The 19,895-nt window shown below is 40.1% G+C and overlaps 1 protein-coding gene across 8 annotated transcripts in view; it reads right to left on the bottom strand.

The window, feature by feature from the left end:
• The window catches only part of STIM1 (stromal interaction molecule 1), a 190,300-nt gene that overhangs the window by 52,902 nt on the left and 117,503 nt on the right, over positions 1–19,895 (bottom strand). For all 8 annotated transcript variants that reach the window (XM_019625642.1, XM_019625644.1, XM_019625647.1 and 5 more), the window contains exon 3: positions 7,208–7,322. In XM_019625642.1, coding sequence (XP_019481187.1) covers positions 7,208–7,322 — 115 coding nt within the window. The remainder of the gene's footprint in view (positions 1–7,207; positions 7,323–19,895) is intronic.

The following is a 19,895-nucleotide window of genomic DNA, read 5'->3' as shown; positions in this document are numbered from 1 at the left end:
CAACTAGACTGAAGAACAAAACAACAGCAACTTGTCTGTTCCCTTTCCCCCAATTCCCCAGCGCTGTTCCTATCCCCAATTCCCCAATAAAAATCTTTAAAAAAAAAAAAAAAGTCTGCTCTCGCCACTTCTCTTCAACACTGTACTAAAGATACTAATCAGAGTAATCAGACAAGAAAAAGATTTTTTTTAAGACACCCAGACTGGAAAAACAAAAAGTATAACTTTCTTTACTAAAAGACATGATTAACTAAGTTTAAAATCTGATGGAATGCTACTAATAAGTGAGTTTAACAAGGATGCAGAATACAATATCAATATATAAAAAACAATTATATTTCTATATATAAGCAACAATCAGAAATTAAAATTTTTAAATACCATTTACATGGTAAACTTTGTTATGTATATTTTACCACAATGTTTAAAAATACTATTTACAATAGCATCAAAACCCATGAAATACTTAGAGATAAATCTGACAAAAGATAAGAAACACTTCTACACTAAAAACTACAATATATTACTAAAAGTATATCTCCTAAATAAATGGAGAGATGTACATTGTTCATGGGTCAGAAAACTCAGTATTGTTAAGATGTCAGTTCTCTCAAACTGATCTATAGAGTCAATGCAATTCCAACCAAAATCCCAGGAGGGTTTTTTATAGAAACCGACAAGTTGATTCAAAGACAAAGAGCCAAAACTTTGAAAAAGAAAAACAAAGTTGGAGGGCTAACACTACCTAACTGAAAGAATTATTATAAGACTATTATAATCAAAATGCTATTGATAGTTATATAAAGACAGACAACTAGATCAGTAGATCCAAACAGAGTCCAGAAATAAACCCACACTTATATAGATAACTGATTTTTGACAAAAGGTTCAATGCAATGCAGTGGAGAAAGGACAGAATTTTCAACAAATGGTTCTAAAACAATTGGGACACCCATAAACACCCAAAAAGCTAGGATCCATACTTCACTCCATATACAAAAATTAATACAAAACAGATCACAGGCCTAAATGTAAAACCTAGAACTACAAAACTTCTAGAAAGAAACATAGGATAAAATGTTTGTGTGACCTTGGTTGGGATAAGCAAAAATTTCTTATATATGATACCAAAAGCATGACCCATAAAAGAACAAATTCATGAACTGGACTTCACAGAGTTGGACTTCCTTCAAAAGACAGAGTTAATAGAATGATAAGACAAGCCACAGACTGGAAGAAAATCTTTGTAAAGCATATATATCAGAATATTAAAAAAAAAAAACCAACTCTCAAAACTAAACAATAAGAAAACAACCCAAGTTAAAAAGTAGACAAAAGATTTGAACAGATAATCCAACAAAAAAGATAAATGAATGGCAATCTAGGTACATGAAAGGACACCCAATATCATTAGACAGTAGATAAATGCAGAATGAAACCACTATGAAATATCTCTATACTAGTATTATAGAATGGCTAAAATTAAGAAGACTGACCATACAAGTGTTGGCAAGGATGTGGAAAAACTGAAAGTCTCATGCACTGCTGGTAGGAATGTAAAATGATACAAATACTTTGGAAACAGATTGACAGTTTCTTAAAAACATATACCTACTATATAATCTAGGCATTTCATTCCTAGGAATTTACTAAGAGAAAAGAAAATATCTAGCCATTAAAAGACTTATACACGAATGTTCATACATAGAAGTTTTATTTGTAATAGCCATAAACTGGAAACAGCTCAGATGTCTATCAACAGGTGAATGGATAAAAATAAATCTTGGTGTATCTACACAATGTAATACTACTCAGCAATAAAAATAAATGAACTCTTTATAAATATGCAGCTTGAATGAATCTCAAAATAATTATGCTGAGTGAAAGAAGAAAGTTTTTGTTAAAGTACATATTATATGGTTCCATTTATATAAAATTGTAAAATGCAAACTAAGTTATAGTGGCTAAATCAGATCAGTAGTTGTCTGGGGGCTGTACAGGAGAGATTACAAAGGGCTGTGAGAAAACTTTGAGGGGCGATGAAGATACTCACCATCTTGATTGTGGTGATGGTTTCACAGTTGTACACATGTGTTAAAGCTTTTCAAACTGTACACTTTAAATATTTAATACCTTATTGTCAATTAGAATATAATGAATCTTTGAAAAAGATGAAGTGGAGTGAAGGCAGTATCATAGGAAATGCACATAAAATATACACATATTGAAGAGGTAGAATCCTCAGTTTTTAGTCACAGAAATAGGTGAGAGATGCTCAGTTTTCTTTATTAAATGGGAATATTTAACACAAATAGAAAATAACTATTTGTGATACATGTGAAATCATTACATTGATGCTAGTTGTTTTTTGTTATCAGAAAAAGATTTATCTGAAAGAATATAAGGGAAAAAAGGCAATCGCATCTTTCTGCCTCCCTGCCCCAAAATGCAGCAACAAACAACTAATGGCTGAGGTATTTAACTAAAGTACTTGATGATTCACTTAGCAAAGTAATTTTTAAATAGCTAAAAGAATAAACATATCTCTCACTGGGTTTATGTAAAAGCAAAAAGAGAATGCCAACTCTTTTATATTGGTCTGACTTTTGAAATTGTTTAGACAGAAGTCCGATGCCACCTGCCCCCCACCCTGTGTTATGTCAACAGAGACCAGTTCTACTGGGTTGTCTCTATAAATGCCTCCTAGCTCTCCAGTACTGCTCCACTCCCTCCTGTGAAAAATCCTTTCCTACAAAGAACAGCACAGACAGAACTGGAGATCTGTGAGCTTATTTCGTTACATCCAAAAGCCTAGTAAAAAATAAACATTTTCTCAAGGCAAAGTTAGAGTCACACTAGAATAGCAGGTTCTTTTGCTTTTAGTTGGGATCATATTATTTAGTTGGAGTCAAAATTGATAGTTAATATGTCTTTGATCCATAAAAATGGGGAAAGAAATTATTACTTAAGAAATATGCTTTGTTTGGCAGGTAGCATCTTTTAAAATCTCACGTCCAGGAAAAGGGAAAAGAAACAGTAATGATACACTTTGCTTAGAACAATGGAAGCGTGGTTTAGAGAACAATCCTCTTAGGTGCCTCTTCCCACCTCTCACTACAAAGGGCACTGTTACTGTTTCCACTGGCTCAAATATGCGAACAATTTTATTCCCAAAAATTCTACAAAATCTACCTGGCATCCCTTCCTTTAAAGAACTGCCACCCCCTGCCTCACAGGGTCTTAGAGGAATTAAAAATTACAGCACTCCTCAACCCCCACACATACTCTCTCATTATCACTTCCCTACATAAGTGTGTGATCCAAACTATGCCAATCTGATTCTCCCTCTGCTGTCTCTGACTCTTGAGCAAAGATACTTAGAGATAAGAAATCAATGATGCTGAGACATAGAGTAGAAAAGGCCAATCCCCTAGTCCCTACTGCTGGAGTCCCTGAAGTTGCCCTTGTTCTTGATCCTTCTTCAGCCATGCTAGTTCAACTCTTCCTTACTTAATCACTTTATGTTGTATAATCAAGCATTTGGCTGGTCTTTAACTTCAGGTCAACTTCCCTGGTGATAGGAGTGTCTTTGTTATTCAGGTGGGCCCTTTGGATCACACTTGAGTTCATGCTAATGAGATGATTCTGGATGGGTGCTGGTCACCAGAAGGACCAACCAGTGACTACAGGATTGGAGCTCTGAGTCAGGTGATAGCTATCAGGCCAATCTTCAGGGAGGAAAAGGAAGCTGGAGACTGAGTTCCAGTATGTGGCCAACGATTCAATCATGCCTCTATAATAGGACCCCAATAAAAACTCTGCACACTGAAGCTCAGTTGAGCTTTCTGGTTAACAAACATATTAATGATTGATGGCCCAGGAGGGTGATATGTCCTGATTCCTTGGGGAGGGGACACAGAAGCTCCACATTCAAAACCCTCCCAAGACCTCACCTTATCGGTCTTTTCTTTTGGCTGCTCCTAAGTTTTACCCTTTATAACAAAACTATAATCATAAGTATAGCACTTTCCTGAGTTCTGTAAATCATTTAGCAAACTATCAAACATGAGGAGGAAATGGAAACCCCTGGTTTTGTAGCCACTTTGTCAGAGCACAGTTGGTCTGGCAGCACACAGCTTGTGGCTGGTTTGGTGTCTGAAGTAAGGCGACGGTGCCCTTAACTTGTGAAGTCAGCACTAACTGTGCGTAGTTAGTGGCAGAAATGCATTACATTATTTCACTTAACCACTCTCGCTGCCTTATTTTCCTCATCTGTAAATGGAGATGAGGAAATACACTAAATACTAAACCATAGCATTTACATTTCAGAAGGTTTTTGTGAGAAATAAATGAGTTATATGTAAAACACTCAGAACAGTGCCTCACACATAGCAAACACTATGTAAGTATTAATATTAGAGTAATTTTTGAGTTGTTCTTATTATTAAAATCCAGAGCTGACTAATGTAGAGATTACCAGGCTTTTCTGCTAAAATCTAAATAACACAGAGAAAAGACTGGTTCCCAAAATTAGTCAGAAATCTTAACAACACTAATCACATAGATGGTACTGACATTAGCCAACTAATGTTCTGAACACTGCTGATTTCTACATTATCTAGTGGAACTCAGACTAGCCAGTTTGAGCCAGCGCCAGAATATTACATGCTTTTTGTAGCTCTGGAAATCATCACTCGAGAGAGAGATTAGGGGCCTTGCTCTGAAAAATGAAGCAAATAGTTGGAAGGAATAGTACACAAGAAGGTTCTCACGTTTAGTCTGTCAAACCACCAGGCAGGACACATGGTGAGCAAATCCTAAAATGGCTCATAAATATCACTTCTCAGCTTAGCTATGAGCTACGTCACTGTGCACTGTATAGACCTGAAAAGAAATATTCATTTGATTGAACCCCGAGAAGGAATTTATCTAATGAGGTGGACACCCCACAGTCAACTCAGGGCCAAATTTTATAAATAATAAGAGCCTAGAAGCCATTTGCTGACAGGGGTTTCTCAGGTACTCTGTATGCTAAAAAGAACTTCAGCCTGAACTCTGGGCTTCCCAAACTATGCCTGGCTTGTTTATGCCATCTGAGTCAACAACAAACTGAGACCTGCCCTGTCCAATCAAAACTGCACACTTTGGATACCTCATTTACATATAAGGGACCTAATAGGGAACCTGAGCAGGGAGCTTTCACTATAAAAGGCAGCCTTCCCTTTGTCTCGGGGGAACATAATCTAGGTTGCCGCCTGAATCTGTCTCCCGGGCTACAGCTCCTTTTGCTCAAATAAATGCTTTTAATTCTTTATTACAGTCTAAAATTAATTTCTGTTTACAATTGGGATTATTTTTCTGCTCATCCATAATGGGGACCAACTCCTGAAAACTCACGCCACTGTCTTCCATCTTCCTGTCATTTAGAACACAACTGGAAGTGTTCCAAATAGTTGCTGAGTCCAGAAATAAAGTTCTTAGCAGAAAATTGTCTTGGGCTGTTTCCTAGTATTATGATTTAGTCCCTATGTTTCTGCCCTTTCTTGATCACTTTCCCTTCCAAGCTACTTCTGTGCGAGCTTTCAGAGAAGGCCAAGAATGCTTTCCCTGTCATCTTTCATTCTAAGTTCCTACTTATGAAACCCTCTCTTAAACCCAGGCGCCATGTCCTCATGTTATTATAGAAAAAGAAGTAAACTAAAATTAAATGGTCCTAATAGAAGAATTTTCCTGGCAGTGCTGGTATAATTCCAAAGATCGTTTCACTGCTGGATCTCTCATCAGTAGACAGCCTGAGTTGCTCAGGATCTATTAAACAAAAGCCCCGCAACGAAGTCAGCTTCTCAAACTTTCCAGAAAACTTCCTGTATAGGTAACTTAGTTAGGTTTCTTCTAAGCTGATAAAAACACAGAGTTAACAAGAACTATCAGCCTGCCCGTCCTAGAACCAGGATTAGAATCCAAGTCTTCCTGCTTCAAATCTAATCATTACAGATGATCCCTCCCAGATCTAAAATTCTATCATCCTAGGTAACAATTTATACAAAAATAGAAACTACCTCATTCCTACCAAAACTTGTTTTCTCCACCACCAGACCAGTGCTTTCAACCAAGATGGTATGAAAAAGCACTGGCCTAGAGGGCAGAAGGCCCAGATCTAAGTTCTGGCTCCACTATTGACTAAATGCATGACAATGAACAGCAACTTTATAAAGCTCGACCTTGAGGTTCCTCATCTGCAAAACAGGGACCCTGGTGATCACTTACGTTTAACCGTTCTTAGCATTGAGACCTACCCTTATAGTAGGGAAGAGACTGCTTCCAATCTTGTTAGTATCAAAGGAAGCTCTAGCAACAGATGCAAACAGAGAGGAGGCAAAGCCCTGTTTTTCCTTTCTTTGTCAAGTCTCACACAATTAGACATGCTCTTTCAGTCAGAATTCTGAAGCCAATGCTCCAGAAAAACTGGTAAACATGGTTTAGCAGTTTTACACATGAAAAATGTTTTTATTTAATAAGTTAAACATGAGTCTGCAGAGTGATGACTGCTGAGGGCCCCAGCGTCTAATGAGACACATTAACAGATGCACAGGGTGCAGAACTGAGAAGCTGATGGTCCTGCTCGACACTGTGGTGTCCAAACCATACCTGGGGGTCTGCGTCCAACTCCAGGAGCCATGATCTAAGAATGATATTAACAAAAGTGTTCACTGGCATAAACCCAAGATGAGGAAGAGGCTGAGAAGACACGTTTTCTTCAAAAAGCTAGGGCTATTTAACCTAGAGGAGATGACACAGGGAGAGATCATCTTACTTCTACCCATTTTGAATCACCTAAGACACAGCAGAGCTGGGACCAAGTGGGGAGCTACAGAAGATAGGGGCTGCCTTAAAAGGCCGGCAAGCTCCCTATCTCTGGAGATGATGCAACAGAAAGTAGGGGCGGGTGAGCGGAGAGGCTAGTGAGCAGAAAGGTAGGGATACGATGGAATTCAATCATAATTCCCGTGAAGAGCATTTTCTCCCATTCCTAGCACAGTGACTATATTCATTCTTATTCAGTGACTGTATGTAGAACCATTTCAATAATTTGCTCTTTACTAAGTATTTTATACTCATAACCTTTTAAGGTCAGGTTGCTGCCCATCTTCTTCTCTCTTTTCTAAACCTGCCAGCAACTAGGATTGACAACCAGGCTGCCTATTACCTTCCGAGGCCTTCCATGCCTTCCACAGGTCCTCCACGCTGATGAGCTTATCCTCACCATGGAAGGTGCTGTGTTTCACTGTTGGGTCATGGTAATTGAGGTCTTCCCTCAGGAACTGCAAGGGAAAAGCACACAAGTCACAAGAGACACCTGGGAGGCGCCAGCCCACCAAGATCTCCATGCAGGTTGTCTAGCTATCCACAGTACACCCCATCTACCCAATACACAGGTATATCACGTCACTCATGTATCGTTCCATGTGCCTATGTGCCTATGTCCTAATTGCCAACTAGACAGCCTTTTCTTCGTTATATGTTTCACTTAAAAAAAACTAAAAAATATAAATAAGAAATTCTTTCCTCATTTTTTTAATGATGAAAAGATAATAAATGATAGTTAACTGGAATTCAAAAAGCTGGAAGAGGAAAGAAGGAAAGGGGGAAGAATTAACAATTTTTGAGCACTTATTTATACACTAAGCAATATTCTAAAAACTTCTACAATATTTTCTCACCTAATCTTCACAACCCATGAATTATCACACCTATTTTACAAATAAGAACAATAATATTCTCAAAGATAATGCAGTTAGCCCCAAATCACATTAAATTTATTTAGAAAGGTTAAATTATTTGCTGTGATGGGTTTTTTGTTTTGTTTTGTTTTTTGTTTTTTTAAGTGCTAGGGTATTGGGGAAGGGGAACAGACAAGTTGCTGTCCTTTTGTTCTTCAGTCTAGTTGTAGAGGACGTTGCTTCACTGACCCATGTTGGTATTATCATTGCGCTTTTCTGGGGTAAGGCAGGTTGCCGGCCACTGGAGAGCCAGTCACGCGGCTCTTGGCAGCTCACGCCGGCTGCCTGACACTCACGGTAGCTTATGGGAGCCCATTGCAGCTCCACTGCAGCCTACACCGTCGCTGGCAACTCACAGCAGCCCAGCTCCAGGTCGAGCTGTTGTTCATCATCTTAGCTGTAGAGGGCGCAGCGTCACTGGCCCATATAGAATCCGAACCACGGCCCTGCTGCTCAGAGCCGGCGTCCCAAGCCAACTCCTAACCAACGTGCCACTCGGCTGGTCTGCTGTGATAGTTTTACTATATGTTCACAGTTCTTTGACAATCCTCCCCCAAAAGGTGAACTCACCTCCCGTTGAATATGGACTGACATTAGTGACTCATCTTCTAACAGAATGTGGCAACAGTGATGTTGAGTTCCAAGGCTAGTTTAGAAAAGACAATACAGAGTCCACCTGCCTTTCTCCCTTTTAGGACACATGCCTTGGGAGTCCTGAACCAACACTTAAGAAGTCTAGCTATCCTAAAGTCACCATGCTGGAGAGATCATATAGAAAGATATATAGAGGTAGAGATTGTTGTCTGAACAGCCCCAGCTGTGAGACTTCCAGCCCAGAAATCAGACATGTGAGTGATTGAGATTTCAGGTGATTTCCAGCCCCTAGCTTTTGAGTCACTTCACCTGATGCCAAGCTGTCCCTGCTGAGCCATGCCCAGATTGTAAATACATGCCAAATAAATGTTGTTGCTATTTTATTTTATTTTTATTTATTTTAGTGAAAAAGCAGTTTATTAGAAGAGATAGTACACTTCAAAGAAACAGAAGCAGGCCCGAGCAGTAGAGAATGGTTCAAGGGCCCGTTATGAGAAGAGAAATTACACTCCAAAGAGTTTGCAGCGGGCTGAGCAAAAGAAAAAGCTCAAAAGGCGGCCATGGGCTCAAGGGGCTCAAGGCTCAAGGTGGCGTTATTAGGAGAAAAAGTACACTCCAAAGGGTTTGGAGCGGGCCAAGCAAAGAAAGGAGCTCAAAAGGCAAATGTTGTTGCTATTTAAAGCCACTAAGTTTTGGGGGAAGTTTGTTATAGAGCATTAGATGACTGAAACATTTGCTCAAGGTCACAGCTGCTAAGTGATGGAGTTAGTATACCAACCCAGGATACCTGACTTTATAGTCCAAACTTTCCCCCTGTACTGCCTATGCTGTCCTTTAATATCTGGATTTCTTTTCATAATCTACTCTTACAAGAAAGGAGAAAAACAAAAGAAATCAAAGCTTTTAGAAATTTAACTGGTAGTTAACTTCATAGATAATCAGCCTGATCCTTAATCTCATTCGTATGTACAGGATTGAACACTGATCACTGCTTTCCACAGAGCCTCAAACATCAAAGAAATATGCAATTCTGATCACTACTCTCACAAGAGCACATTTTAATAGCATTTTCAGGAAATGTCCTCCTATCCATTTTTCTTTATCCCAGGGTCCAGGAAAGGGTCTGACCCAGAGTAATGTAGTAAATGTTATTGACTAAATGAATAGACGATTGACAGTATGGTCCCAGATTCCCTAAATCCATAATCAAGGGGTGGTTGCCTTTTCCGGGCTTTGCAAACATTAAGACATCTGAGCTTAATGACCCAGGAGAGAAGCTTGAAGACAGCCTATATTGGAACTTCTCAACCTAGTCAGAGTATAGGCTGCTGAGCACAGGAACTTGGCAATGTCCACAACTATTGATATAATGTAGCACTATCCAACACAACTTTCAGCAATGATGGACAAGTTCAATATCTGTCCTGGCCCAAACAGCTGCCACTAGGCATATATGGTTATTGAGCACTCACAATGTGGCCTGTGTGACTCAAGAACTGAAATTTTTAAAAAATTAATTTAGATTTAAATGGCCACACGCAGCTAACGGCTACATATTGGAGTGCAGTTCTAATACATTCTACTACCTGGAGTATAGGTGATGGTCTAGCTACACTCCCACAGAGGCTAGAATGGTGTATGGGAGTCAAGACCTCTGGTTAGATGAGACCATAAAAGCCAAGCTGGGCTCACATACATGGGTTTCACAGCTCTTTGTGCCCTCTGGCAGCAACAAAATTTGAGTCCCTCTGACACCTGAGGGTTAGATTCTCCAGCTGTCCAATCTCTCATTTGAAATTGTTGAGAGAATCTACTTTTTAATAAGGATTAAGTAGGTGACAAGGTGAAGAGCCCAGAGCAAGAAGATTTTTGTCAGTTCTTAGAAAAGTAAAGTGATTAAAGTATTTCTTGAGTTTTTAATAGTCAGCCTTTTAGGCCATCTGACATTCAATTTATCATATGCTATAAGTTGTGAATCTTAACATTTTTTCCCCCAAGTTGCCACCCAGTTATCCCAGTCCCATTAATTAAATTATCTTTCATTCCTTTTTTTAAAACGTGATTTAATAATAAATTAAGTCCTTATATGGAGTGGGGTATATTTCTAGGTTCTCCATTCTTTTGTTTCTATTTTTGTGCTAGTGCTTGGCTTTTATTATACTTTTTATTTTGTTTTATACTTTAAAAAGTTTTTTTCTAATGTCTGGACCCCTATCTTCCCAGGGCTCTCCTATTTCAGAATATTTCTTGTCAATTTCAGCTGCTTATTTTTCAAAATGAATAACATTAAAATACTGTTGTTAATTTTATTGAGAGTCTGGTTGCTTTCACTGGGGACCTATATGATGAGATTACTAGACCTTAAACATCCGATACTGGGACATCTCAGGGAAGACACAGTCACAGCAGTCTGAGACAGCGAGTCTGGGGACAGAAACTCATTCGCTTATTCAACAAATATAAGATTTCTATGTACCAGGCATAGTTCCAGGCATTAGAAATGCAATAAGGGGTGAAAAAACAGATACAAATCTTTGTCTCCATTGAGCTAATGTAACACAGTGAAATGCTAGCTCTCTCTCGGGCTTTAACTTCTTCAAGCCTGCTGTGGTTCCCAAGGCCTTCAGGCTAATAGCTTCTGCTTTAGACATACTAATCACTAGAGGAATTCTGCTTGGGGCTTGAGTTTTTACAAAAACAGCGCCTCCCATTTTCTCTTCTCTAGACATAAAAGAAGCCTGAACTTTTCAGGATGAGGACTCCCATCTTATCTGTTGGCACCTTCTTGATCAATAAACCTTTCCTTACTCCAAACTCTAACGTTTTGAGTTTGAGTATGATGTCAAAGCGTCAGGCACACAGACTTTGGACCAGTAACACTAACATCCTATTTGGGTGAAAGAGACAACAATTTCTTTAAAGCAGGAAAAAAGAACAGGGAATGCCAAGAGTAGTGATATTAGTGGTTTGTCATTTTAATTAGTCAAGAAAGGTCTCATTAAGAAGGTGACTTTTAAGCAAATATCTGAAGCAGATGTTAGAGAAAGGCAAGCATAATGACTGGAAGAAGAACATCTCAAGGATAGGGATGGCAAATGCAAAGGCCCTGAGGCAACATACATGGTATGTTCAAGGAACAGCCAGGAGGCCAGGATGGCAGATGAGACATGAGACTAGGTGGTGACTAGTAGGAAGGAGCTCAGGGAAGCACCAGGTGTCCAGATCACAAAGGCTCCTGTAGGCCTATAAAGACTTTGACTTTTACTCTGACGTGGAAGTTGTTGAAGAAATTTGAATAAAGGTGAAACATGATCACATTTACATTTTTAAAAGAATTTCTCTGAATGCTGTGTTGAGACGCAGACTATAGGAGGACAAGGGCAGATGCAGGGAAACCAGTCAGGTGGCTATTGCAATAATCTAGGTATCAGCTAATGGTGGTTTGAAACTCGGCAGTAGGGTAGGGATAATGAGTTGTCAGGTTTGGGATATATTTTAAGGAGATCAAATCTGTAATCCTCATAATTTTTTTTAGTTTTGATTCATCAGATCCTTTAAAGTATACCCTACTTTGGTCCTCTTAGGCTCTAACCCAAAACCCTCTCATCTAAGACTAGAAAAACGCGTATCATATGCAGGCCTTAGGAGCAGAAATGCCAGAATCTCCAAGGAAGGGGATTTTCTGCCATTACCAGCTAACTCCAGGAAACATCTGAGATATACCAGCTGCTTACAGGGAACCAACAAGAAATAGACTGCTTTTTATAGCCAAGTCTGAACACTGAAGATTATGGAGAGCAGAAGGGCTCATGGGGAAAAAAGTACAAGGAGGATGCGCACAGGGGCCTGAATACAGGCTCTATTGGTGCCACAAAGCATGCAAAGGAGTGTGGGGTCAGAAAACAAGGCCAGCAAGAAGATGGTGCCAAACGTGGAGAGCGGGCTGACAGAAACTCTACCTGAAGGAAGGGCCTGATGCTGACTGGAGTCTCTTTAGAGAGCAAAGAAGTGAGGCTCCAACAATCAAGCCTTAAGAGTAGGAAAGGCAGTGTACTGTAAAGAGTTCAGAACCTGCATCACAGACCCCTTAACTTCCTGTGTGACTTCTGAGCAAGCTACTTACCCTCCCTGAGCCTATTTTCCCCACAAAATGAGGGAGAATTATGCCTCTCATTTGAGTGTGACAAGGATTAAATGAGGCCTGTTTGCAGAAGTCGTGAACTGCCTTTGCATGTGTCTTTTAATGGCCCATGGAGCATTTTATAAATTAAACCTATGTTTAAAAATCAAAAACTTTACCAAAGAAAGTCCCATTTTCCAGGCTATCTTTAAATAAATAAATAAATAAATAAATCTAGGAACACTGAGCTCCAGTGACAACTTTAGAATTTAATATAGGAGAGACTTAAGGGCAGCAATTTGATTGGAAGGGGGAGTGGTGGCTAAGGACTTGTTATGAAATTACATTGTTTTTAGCTAGATTGTTCAATACAAATTCCTTTTAAAATGCAACATCTTATAAAGACATTTTTATTCCCATTTTACTTAAAATTAAGGAAAAAATCAATTTTTCACATCAAAGAATATTATATATATGTTATAATTCGGGGCAGCTGGGAGGTGGGGGAGCTGGTGTTGCAGGAGATGAGGGCCTCAAGCCCCGCCCCCTGGTACCACTCCAGGGTTCACATATCTACCTGGCGACAATCTGCCAGAGCTGAGCAGCAGCTGCCCGCTTCTGAAGAGGCATGTCATGCGTTCTCCAGTTTGCCACAGCTCCCCCATCACAGATTTATGCATGTGCATTTATACAGCCCACATTACTCCGTCATGATACCCCTGGCCCTTCGGAAGCACAGAGCTTGTGATTCCTCAGGTACTCAAAAGCACTCTGTAAATTTTAAAGCACAACTTGAACATTAGTTGTGATGATTATTGGAAAGAGGGGGAGATAGGATATGAACGTAAGAGAAAAATCTTCTTGATCAAAGATGACTCTTCTGTGCTCCCATAGCCCCTGTGTATACCCTTATCAGTCTTGTTATGTGTCTACCTCCCTTATCAAACCACATACCCTCTGATAGAAAGTCCTGGTTACTCAGTTTTGATTTTTAAACATAGGTTCAATTTATATAGCTTGTACTGAACTAGGACTCTGATGTTCAATATACTTGAGGGAGGCATTACCACCATATTACTCTGAACACTGTCCCACATCCAGCTAATGGCTAAACTCCGGTTTAAGACCAAATTTGAAAGCAACAAAAAGCAAAAACAAAACAAAACAAAGCGACAACTTTTGGCTCCACAAGGATTTACTATTTCAGACTCAGAACAAGCAGCTCTAAGGAGGTCTAAGGAGGCTCCCTAAAAGTCTTGCCTTACCACGGGGAATGCAGCATTGGCTAGAGCTGCAGCTTAATAGCTCTCTGAAGAGCCAAGGTACCAGCTGTCACTAGGTATATTTAGCCCTATGAGCTCATAAAAGTGATCTTCCTGGCGGAGACACAAAGCATGCAACCCCATCCGAAGTATTAAGCCGTAGTGAAGGGGTGTGGGTGAGAGCAGAGAGGAGGGGAGACATCTCTCTAGAATCCCACATATAGGCCTAGCCAGCTCCATCCGTGAACAGAACGCACTGACATGGAACCAGAAGAGGAGCAGCACATCTTTGGGTGCAGGGATCTGGGCAGGTCTCTTGGGTTCTTCCTTAGAACTAGTTACTGCTCCCTCCCCTTTCCAACCTGGTTCCCCACTGCTCACCTTCCATGTCTCCCAAACCAAACCACAACCCCTTCACTCCCATTTCCCCACTCACACAATATTTACAGCCCACAAGACACATGCCCCAGATCTGAAAAGCTTCCCAGCTCTCGTTCAGCTCTTGAACATCTAGCAACGACCCACATTTTAGCCGTAACAGCTCTGAATGTCATTTATACAGAGTGCTGGGACATGGATGTCTCAGGGGTGAAGTACCCATCTCCAGTGAGATCAGAAGCTATTGCTCGAGGGCACGGGGGAGGACAGTCATTCCTCACGCACCTTGGTACATCTAGTCTAACTTCTGCCAGTCCATCACCAGAATGACCTTTGTAAAGTACAACTCTAGCTATACCAACAAACCTACTTAAAATCTCATGGCTCCCATTATCTATAGGATAAAATAAAGCCTTAGCTGCTTGGCCTTGCATTCAAGGCCTTTTACAGTCTGGCCCATAAACTAATTTCCCAGTCAGCCCCCTGGACGCTCTCCCTCCCTAGCAGATAACTACACTCCAGACAAGGGATCAGGAAACTATGGCCACGGGTCAAATCCAGCTTGCTGCGTGGTTTTGTAATAAAGTTTTACTGGAACACGCAACACTCATTTATGTACTGTTTATAGCTACTTGCATACTACAAAGGCAGAGTTGAGTTGTTGTGACAAGGTGTATCGCTAGCAAAGCCTAAACTATTCACTATCCGGACCTTTACAGAAAAAGTTTGTCAACATTTGCTCTAGACACATCAAGCCATTTCAGGCTCCTTGAAAAAGCCATGCTTTTTTATACCTCTAAACCTTTACACAGGGGACTGCATTTAAAATGTTTTCTCCCTCTCTTTATCTGCTAAAGAAAAAGTCACTGCTTCTGTGAAGTTTTCCAGACCTCTCCCAGGCAAGTGAATTGCACTTCCCTATTTGTTCTCTCAATTCTCAGGATATACATCTATGACAATGCTTATGCCATTATACTAACATTACTATTTAATTACCCCCCTCTTACTCTCCCTAAGCAACTCAAATAAAAATACAGAAACTGTATTTTATTTGTTGTTTATCTTTTTACCAGCATCTTGCAAATTCTCTGAACACCCAAATAAATAGCTAATTTAGCTCCATAAACTCACCTCCAAGCACGGGACCTGGCAGAGTAGGATATGTGGTTATTAAATAACTGAATGAATGTCTCTCACTTGAGTTTGTCCTACAACACCCAGCAGACTGTTTAGCTTACAACAGCTAGTCAATGAATATTGCAACTATACAGAAGAAAGAAAAAGGTCCCCAAACTGTCAGCAAATCTGAAACAAAGATATTCCGCTAGGGGCCAGACGGTTACACTGCCTTGGATTCAGTATAGCATGATAGTTTACAGCTTGTTTCTAGAACCAGGATGCCTGGGTTTGAATCCTAGTTCTATCACTCACTTTCAGTGTATCATGCACATAATTTGTAAAATGGAGATGATAATACATAGTACAAGACTTCATAATACCCTCACATTGAGAAGATTATAAATGAGTTAATTCACACAAAAAAACTTAGAATAGTTCCTGGCACAAAATAAGCTCTCCTATGTGTAAATTAAGTTTTCCTAAATATTAATATATTTAATATATTACAAGAGGAATATAAAGGTACTAAGAAAGTGTAATCCTGGAGCCCACTATTACAGTGACGCTGATCTCTCATATGAAAAGAGGATCCATAGAGAAAGTTGAAGAGACATTTCCTAAGTGGTTGCTATATAAAAGCCATGTACCAAGAGATCAACAATAGAGATAATCAAGGCAAGGCACTGTAATCTACTGACCTCTATGGTCCTTTCTGTTCTACTCTATGACTCTTACTTTGAAAGCTTTAACTCCATTTAAAATAGAAATTTCACAACCTTATGCAAGTCCGTCTCTGGACTGGCCCCTACTTGCCTTCCTTTCCACATCAACTGCCACTTTCTCCTATCCCCAATGAAAATTAGTTACATGAAATTCCCTGAAAGTACCAGGCTCCTCATAGGCCTAACGTCTTTGCACATGGCATTCCCTCACCTAAAACACTCTCCTTCTTTTCCTGATCACTCCTAGTCTTCTCTTCAGACCTGGATCACATGTCAGCAACTGTGTACATGGGTAAAACTAACGTAGGTCTTCCTCTTCTGTGACTCCACCACAGTATTCACTTCTCCTACTGTAGTATCCTTATCTGTTCACACGGCTGTTTCTACCACTAAAGGAATTTCTACCAAGGCAGCAACCTCACCTTTCCTTTTACTCCTATATATAATCTCCAGGCCCTGGTACATATGCAGGTACAGAGAATCCCCCTGAGGTTGATGATAAAGCTCGGTCCTTGTTATGGAATCATCCTCGATGTCCTCAGACTATGACACTGGGCACATGACACAGGTCAAATCCTAGAAACAGCATCTAAGGTTGCAGCTTGCTGGGTATCTGGTCAGAATGGCAAAGACTGGGAAACTCTGACATCTCCGGTCTTGCAAACCATCAGGACCAAAGTATCCAAGCTAGCCACGGACTACCAGCTGGGGAAGAAGGACAGAAATAGATCACTAATTTTAAAATATTTCCAGAAAGAGAAGGGAATATCTTCTTAATTGAGGTCAATACTGCCACGTTCACATTGGATAAATACACGGCACTAGACAGAAAGCATTCTGGGTATGTTGATGAGGTGAAGTAGACTTCTGGCTTGAGAAGACCCATGGACCCACTCTCCAGTGAAACTGGGGGAAATTATTTTTTAAAGCAACCATTTAAAGTCTATAGAAATGGTTCTAATGGCACACAGCAAACGCAAAAACATCTGCTGAAGAAGATCTACTAAAACTCAGTAAGAACAGTGGGAGTCTGCAGTATTTGACTAACACCTGCTCTCTCTCTCTCCCTCCCTCTTCCAAATCAGTAAGAGAGAAACTCCATACCAGACTGGTGCAGCCAAGAACACAGGACTCTCTCTCCCCCAAGCTCCCAGTTGGAGGGCAGTATGCCTGAAAGGGGCAGGACGTCGACATTTCTCATCCTGCCTCGGTACCTGTTGCTAAAGCTACATTCTTTACGATGAGCGCAACCAAGAAGTGGGCCTCCCTTCCTACACCTATTCTCCATGTGGAACAGGGGCTTCAGCTTGAATGCAGCACCACTGAGAATACAGGGGCCCTGATGCCATTGCCCTGGCTTGTAAAACATCAGTTAATACTCTGGGAGAAGCAAGCCAAGAAGACCTGAGGCTATTACCACCTCTTTACCGAGTGCTCAGCTCCTAAAGTGGAAGTGACACTCACAGAGAGGCACATAACTGTTCCCAACTCCAGTACCAGGACTATGACTCAGAGATTTTGCCTGGGGGAGAAGCAGACCGTAAAACAGAGAGCTTTGAATCTCTTCCCAGAGGAAATGATTTTATTTGCAACAGAGTGTGAAGAAGTTTGAGACTAAGGGTGCTCTCAAAAACAGTGAAAGTTGTGCTGGAAAGATCTGGAAGAAGACAGGGTGATTAACTGAAGGTATAGGCTAAACTGTAGGCTGGAGAATTTTCTAGTGAGAACAGGGGACCAAGAGACACCTGGGAGAAGCCCTTCTGGGTAAGAACAAATCTCAAACACTGTTCGCAAGAACCGTCCTTTCAAAGGAGCCCTAATATAACTGGACCACTCTGTGGAGCAAATTTATGCCCTAGGGCATTGTTGAAAACAATACAGTGATCAGATGGCAAGTAATAAAGCTTAACGGCTGGGTGTGGTTCTGGAAAGAGACAGTCCAAGAAAGCCCTGCCAAAACCATTGTCATCCAAATCTGACGGTGGGCATAACCAAAAGGCTGCACCCTCTGAGGAAGAACAATCAGAGGCTTTCACACTGTGTGGGAGTGGTGGGGAAAGGCCACTAAAGTAACCCAGTCATTCACCAAACAAATAAACAAATCATAACAAGCCCCAGACGGGTTGGACCAGTACCCAGGCTTGCTACAATATATTGTCAAATATATCCAGTTTCAACAAAAACATATGAGACATGCAAATTGACAGGCATGTATGACCCCTACACCAGAAAAAAAGCAGGCAACAGAAACTGTGAGAGCAACTAAATTTCAGATTTAACAGAAGGCATCAAAGCAGCCATTAAAAATATGTTCAAAGACTAAAGAAAACCATGATTTAAAAAAAAAAAGTGTGATGACAATGTCACATCAAATAAAGAATATCCATAGATATAAATTATAAAAAAGGAATCAAATGGATGTTGTGGAGTTAAAAAGTACAACAGCTAAAAAGAAACTTTCAGGAGGGGGGCACAACAGTAGATCTGAACCAGCTAATGAAAGACTTAACAAACTTTAAGAGAGATCGATGGAGATTACAAATCCAAACTGCAGAGAGAAAGAAGAATGAAGAAAAATGAACAGTCTCAGATAAACATGGAATACCATTAAGCTCATCTATATATGTATAATGGGAGTAATTGAAAGTAGAGGCTAATGACAAAGGAGCAGAAAAAAATATTCAAAGAAGTAATGGCTGGAAAATCCCCAAATTTATTGAAAAATATTAATCTACCCGTCTAGAAAGCTCAACAAACTCCAAGTAGGATAAATGGAAAGACATCTGCAGACACAGAATAGTAAAATACTGAAAGCTAAAGGCAAGGAAAAACTCTTATAATCAGCAAGATAAAAATGATTTGTTACATACAAGAGTTGCACAATAAAATTAATAACTAACTTCTCATCAAAAACAAGAAATGCCAGAAGACAGTGGCATGACATGTTCAAAGTGCTGAGAGAAAAAACTCAACCAAGAAACTGATATCAGCAAAACTACCTTTTTAAAGTAAATGTAAAATAGACATTTCCAATTAAACAAACACAGAGAAAATTCATTGCTAGCTGACACAATTTAAAAAAATAAATACTAAAGGAAGGTCTTAAGGCTATTAAGTGACCCCAGAATTCATATGAAAAAATAAATCTGTTTCTTTCATTCACTCAACAATATTTATTGAGTACCAAGACTGAGCCAGGTACTGTTCTAGGTACCAGGGATTTAGCAATGAACAAAACAGATCCCTTGCCCTTATGGACCTTATATTCTAGACAATAAACAATAAAATAAATGACTAAATGATAGAATCTGGAAGGTGATAAGTCCTTAAAAATAAAAAATAAACAAACAAAAGTAAGTGATGTGTAATGAGGTTCTGGATGCCAGGAATGAGGTAAAGTTGCTGATTTCATCATTAAATAGGGTAGTCTGGGAAAGGTTTCATCAGTAAGGTGAAATATGAGAAAAGCAAAGTATTTGGGAATATAAGGGAGTTATCAAAGTGGATATCTGGGAGGAAAATATTCCAGGCAGAAGTAAGAGCTAGAACCAAGGCCCTAAAACAGGAACAGCAAGGGTGTTTGAGGAACAGCAAGGAGTGTGACTGGAGTGAGGACCACGGGGGAGACATAAAGGAGAGGAGAACATAATGCTAAGTGGGGGCAAGAACACACAGGGCCTTGCTGACTCTTGTGGTAACTTTGGCTTTCACACTAAATGAAAGTGGAGCTACTACAGGATTCTGAGCAGAGGAATAAAATAATCTGATTTTTAAAAATAAAAAAAAGTTCTCTGGCTGTTGTATTAAGAATAGGTTGTATGGGCTACCGTGTGTAGCCAGCAGTCAGCGTGAGCGGCCAGCAGCCGCCATGAGCAGCCGTCCAGAAGCCGGCGACTGATCTGCCTCACCCGGGAAGAGC

This window comes from Hipposideros armiger, unplaced genomic scaffold, assembly GCF_001890085.2.
Source record: "Hipposideros armiger isolate ML-2016 unplaced genomic scaffold, ASM189008v1 scaffold_635, whole genome shotgun sequence".
In the NCBI taxonomy this organism is placed as follows: Eukaryota; Metazoa; Chordata; class Mammalia; order Chiroptera; family Hipposideridae; genus Hipposideros; species Hipposideros armiger.
Note: the sequence above shows the minus strand (reverse complement) of the source record. Positions and strands in the feature narration are given on the sequence as shown.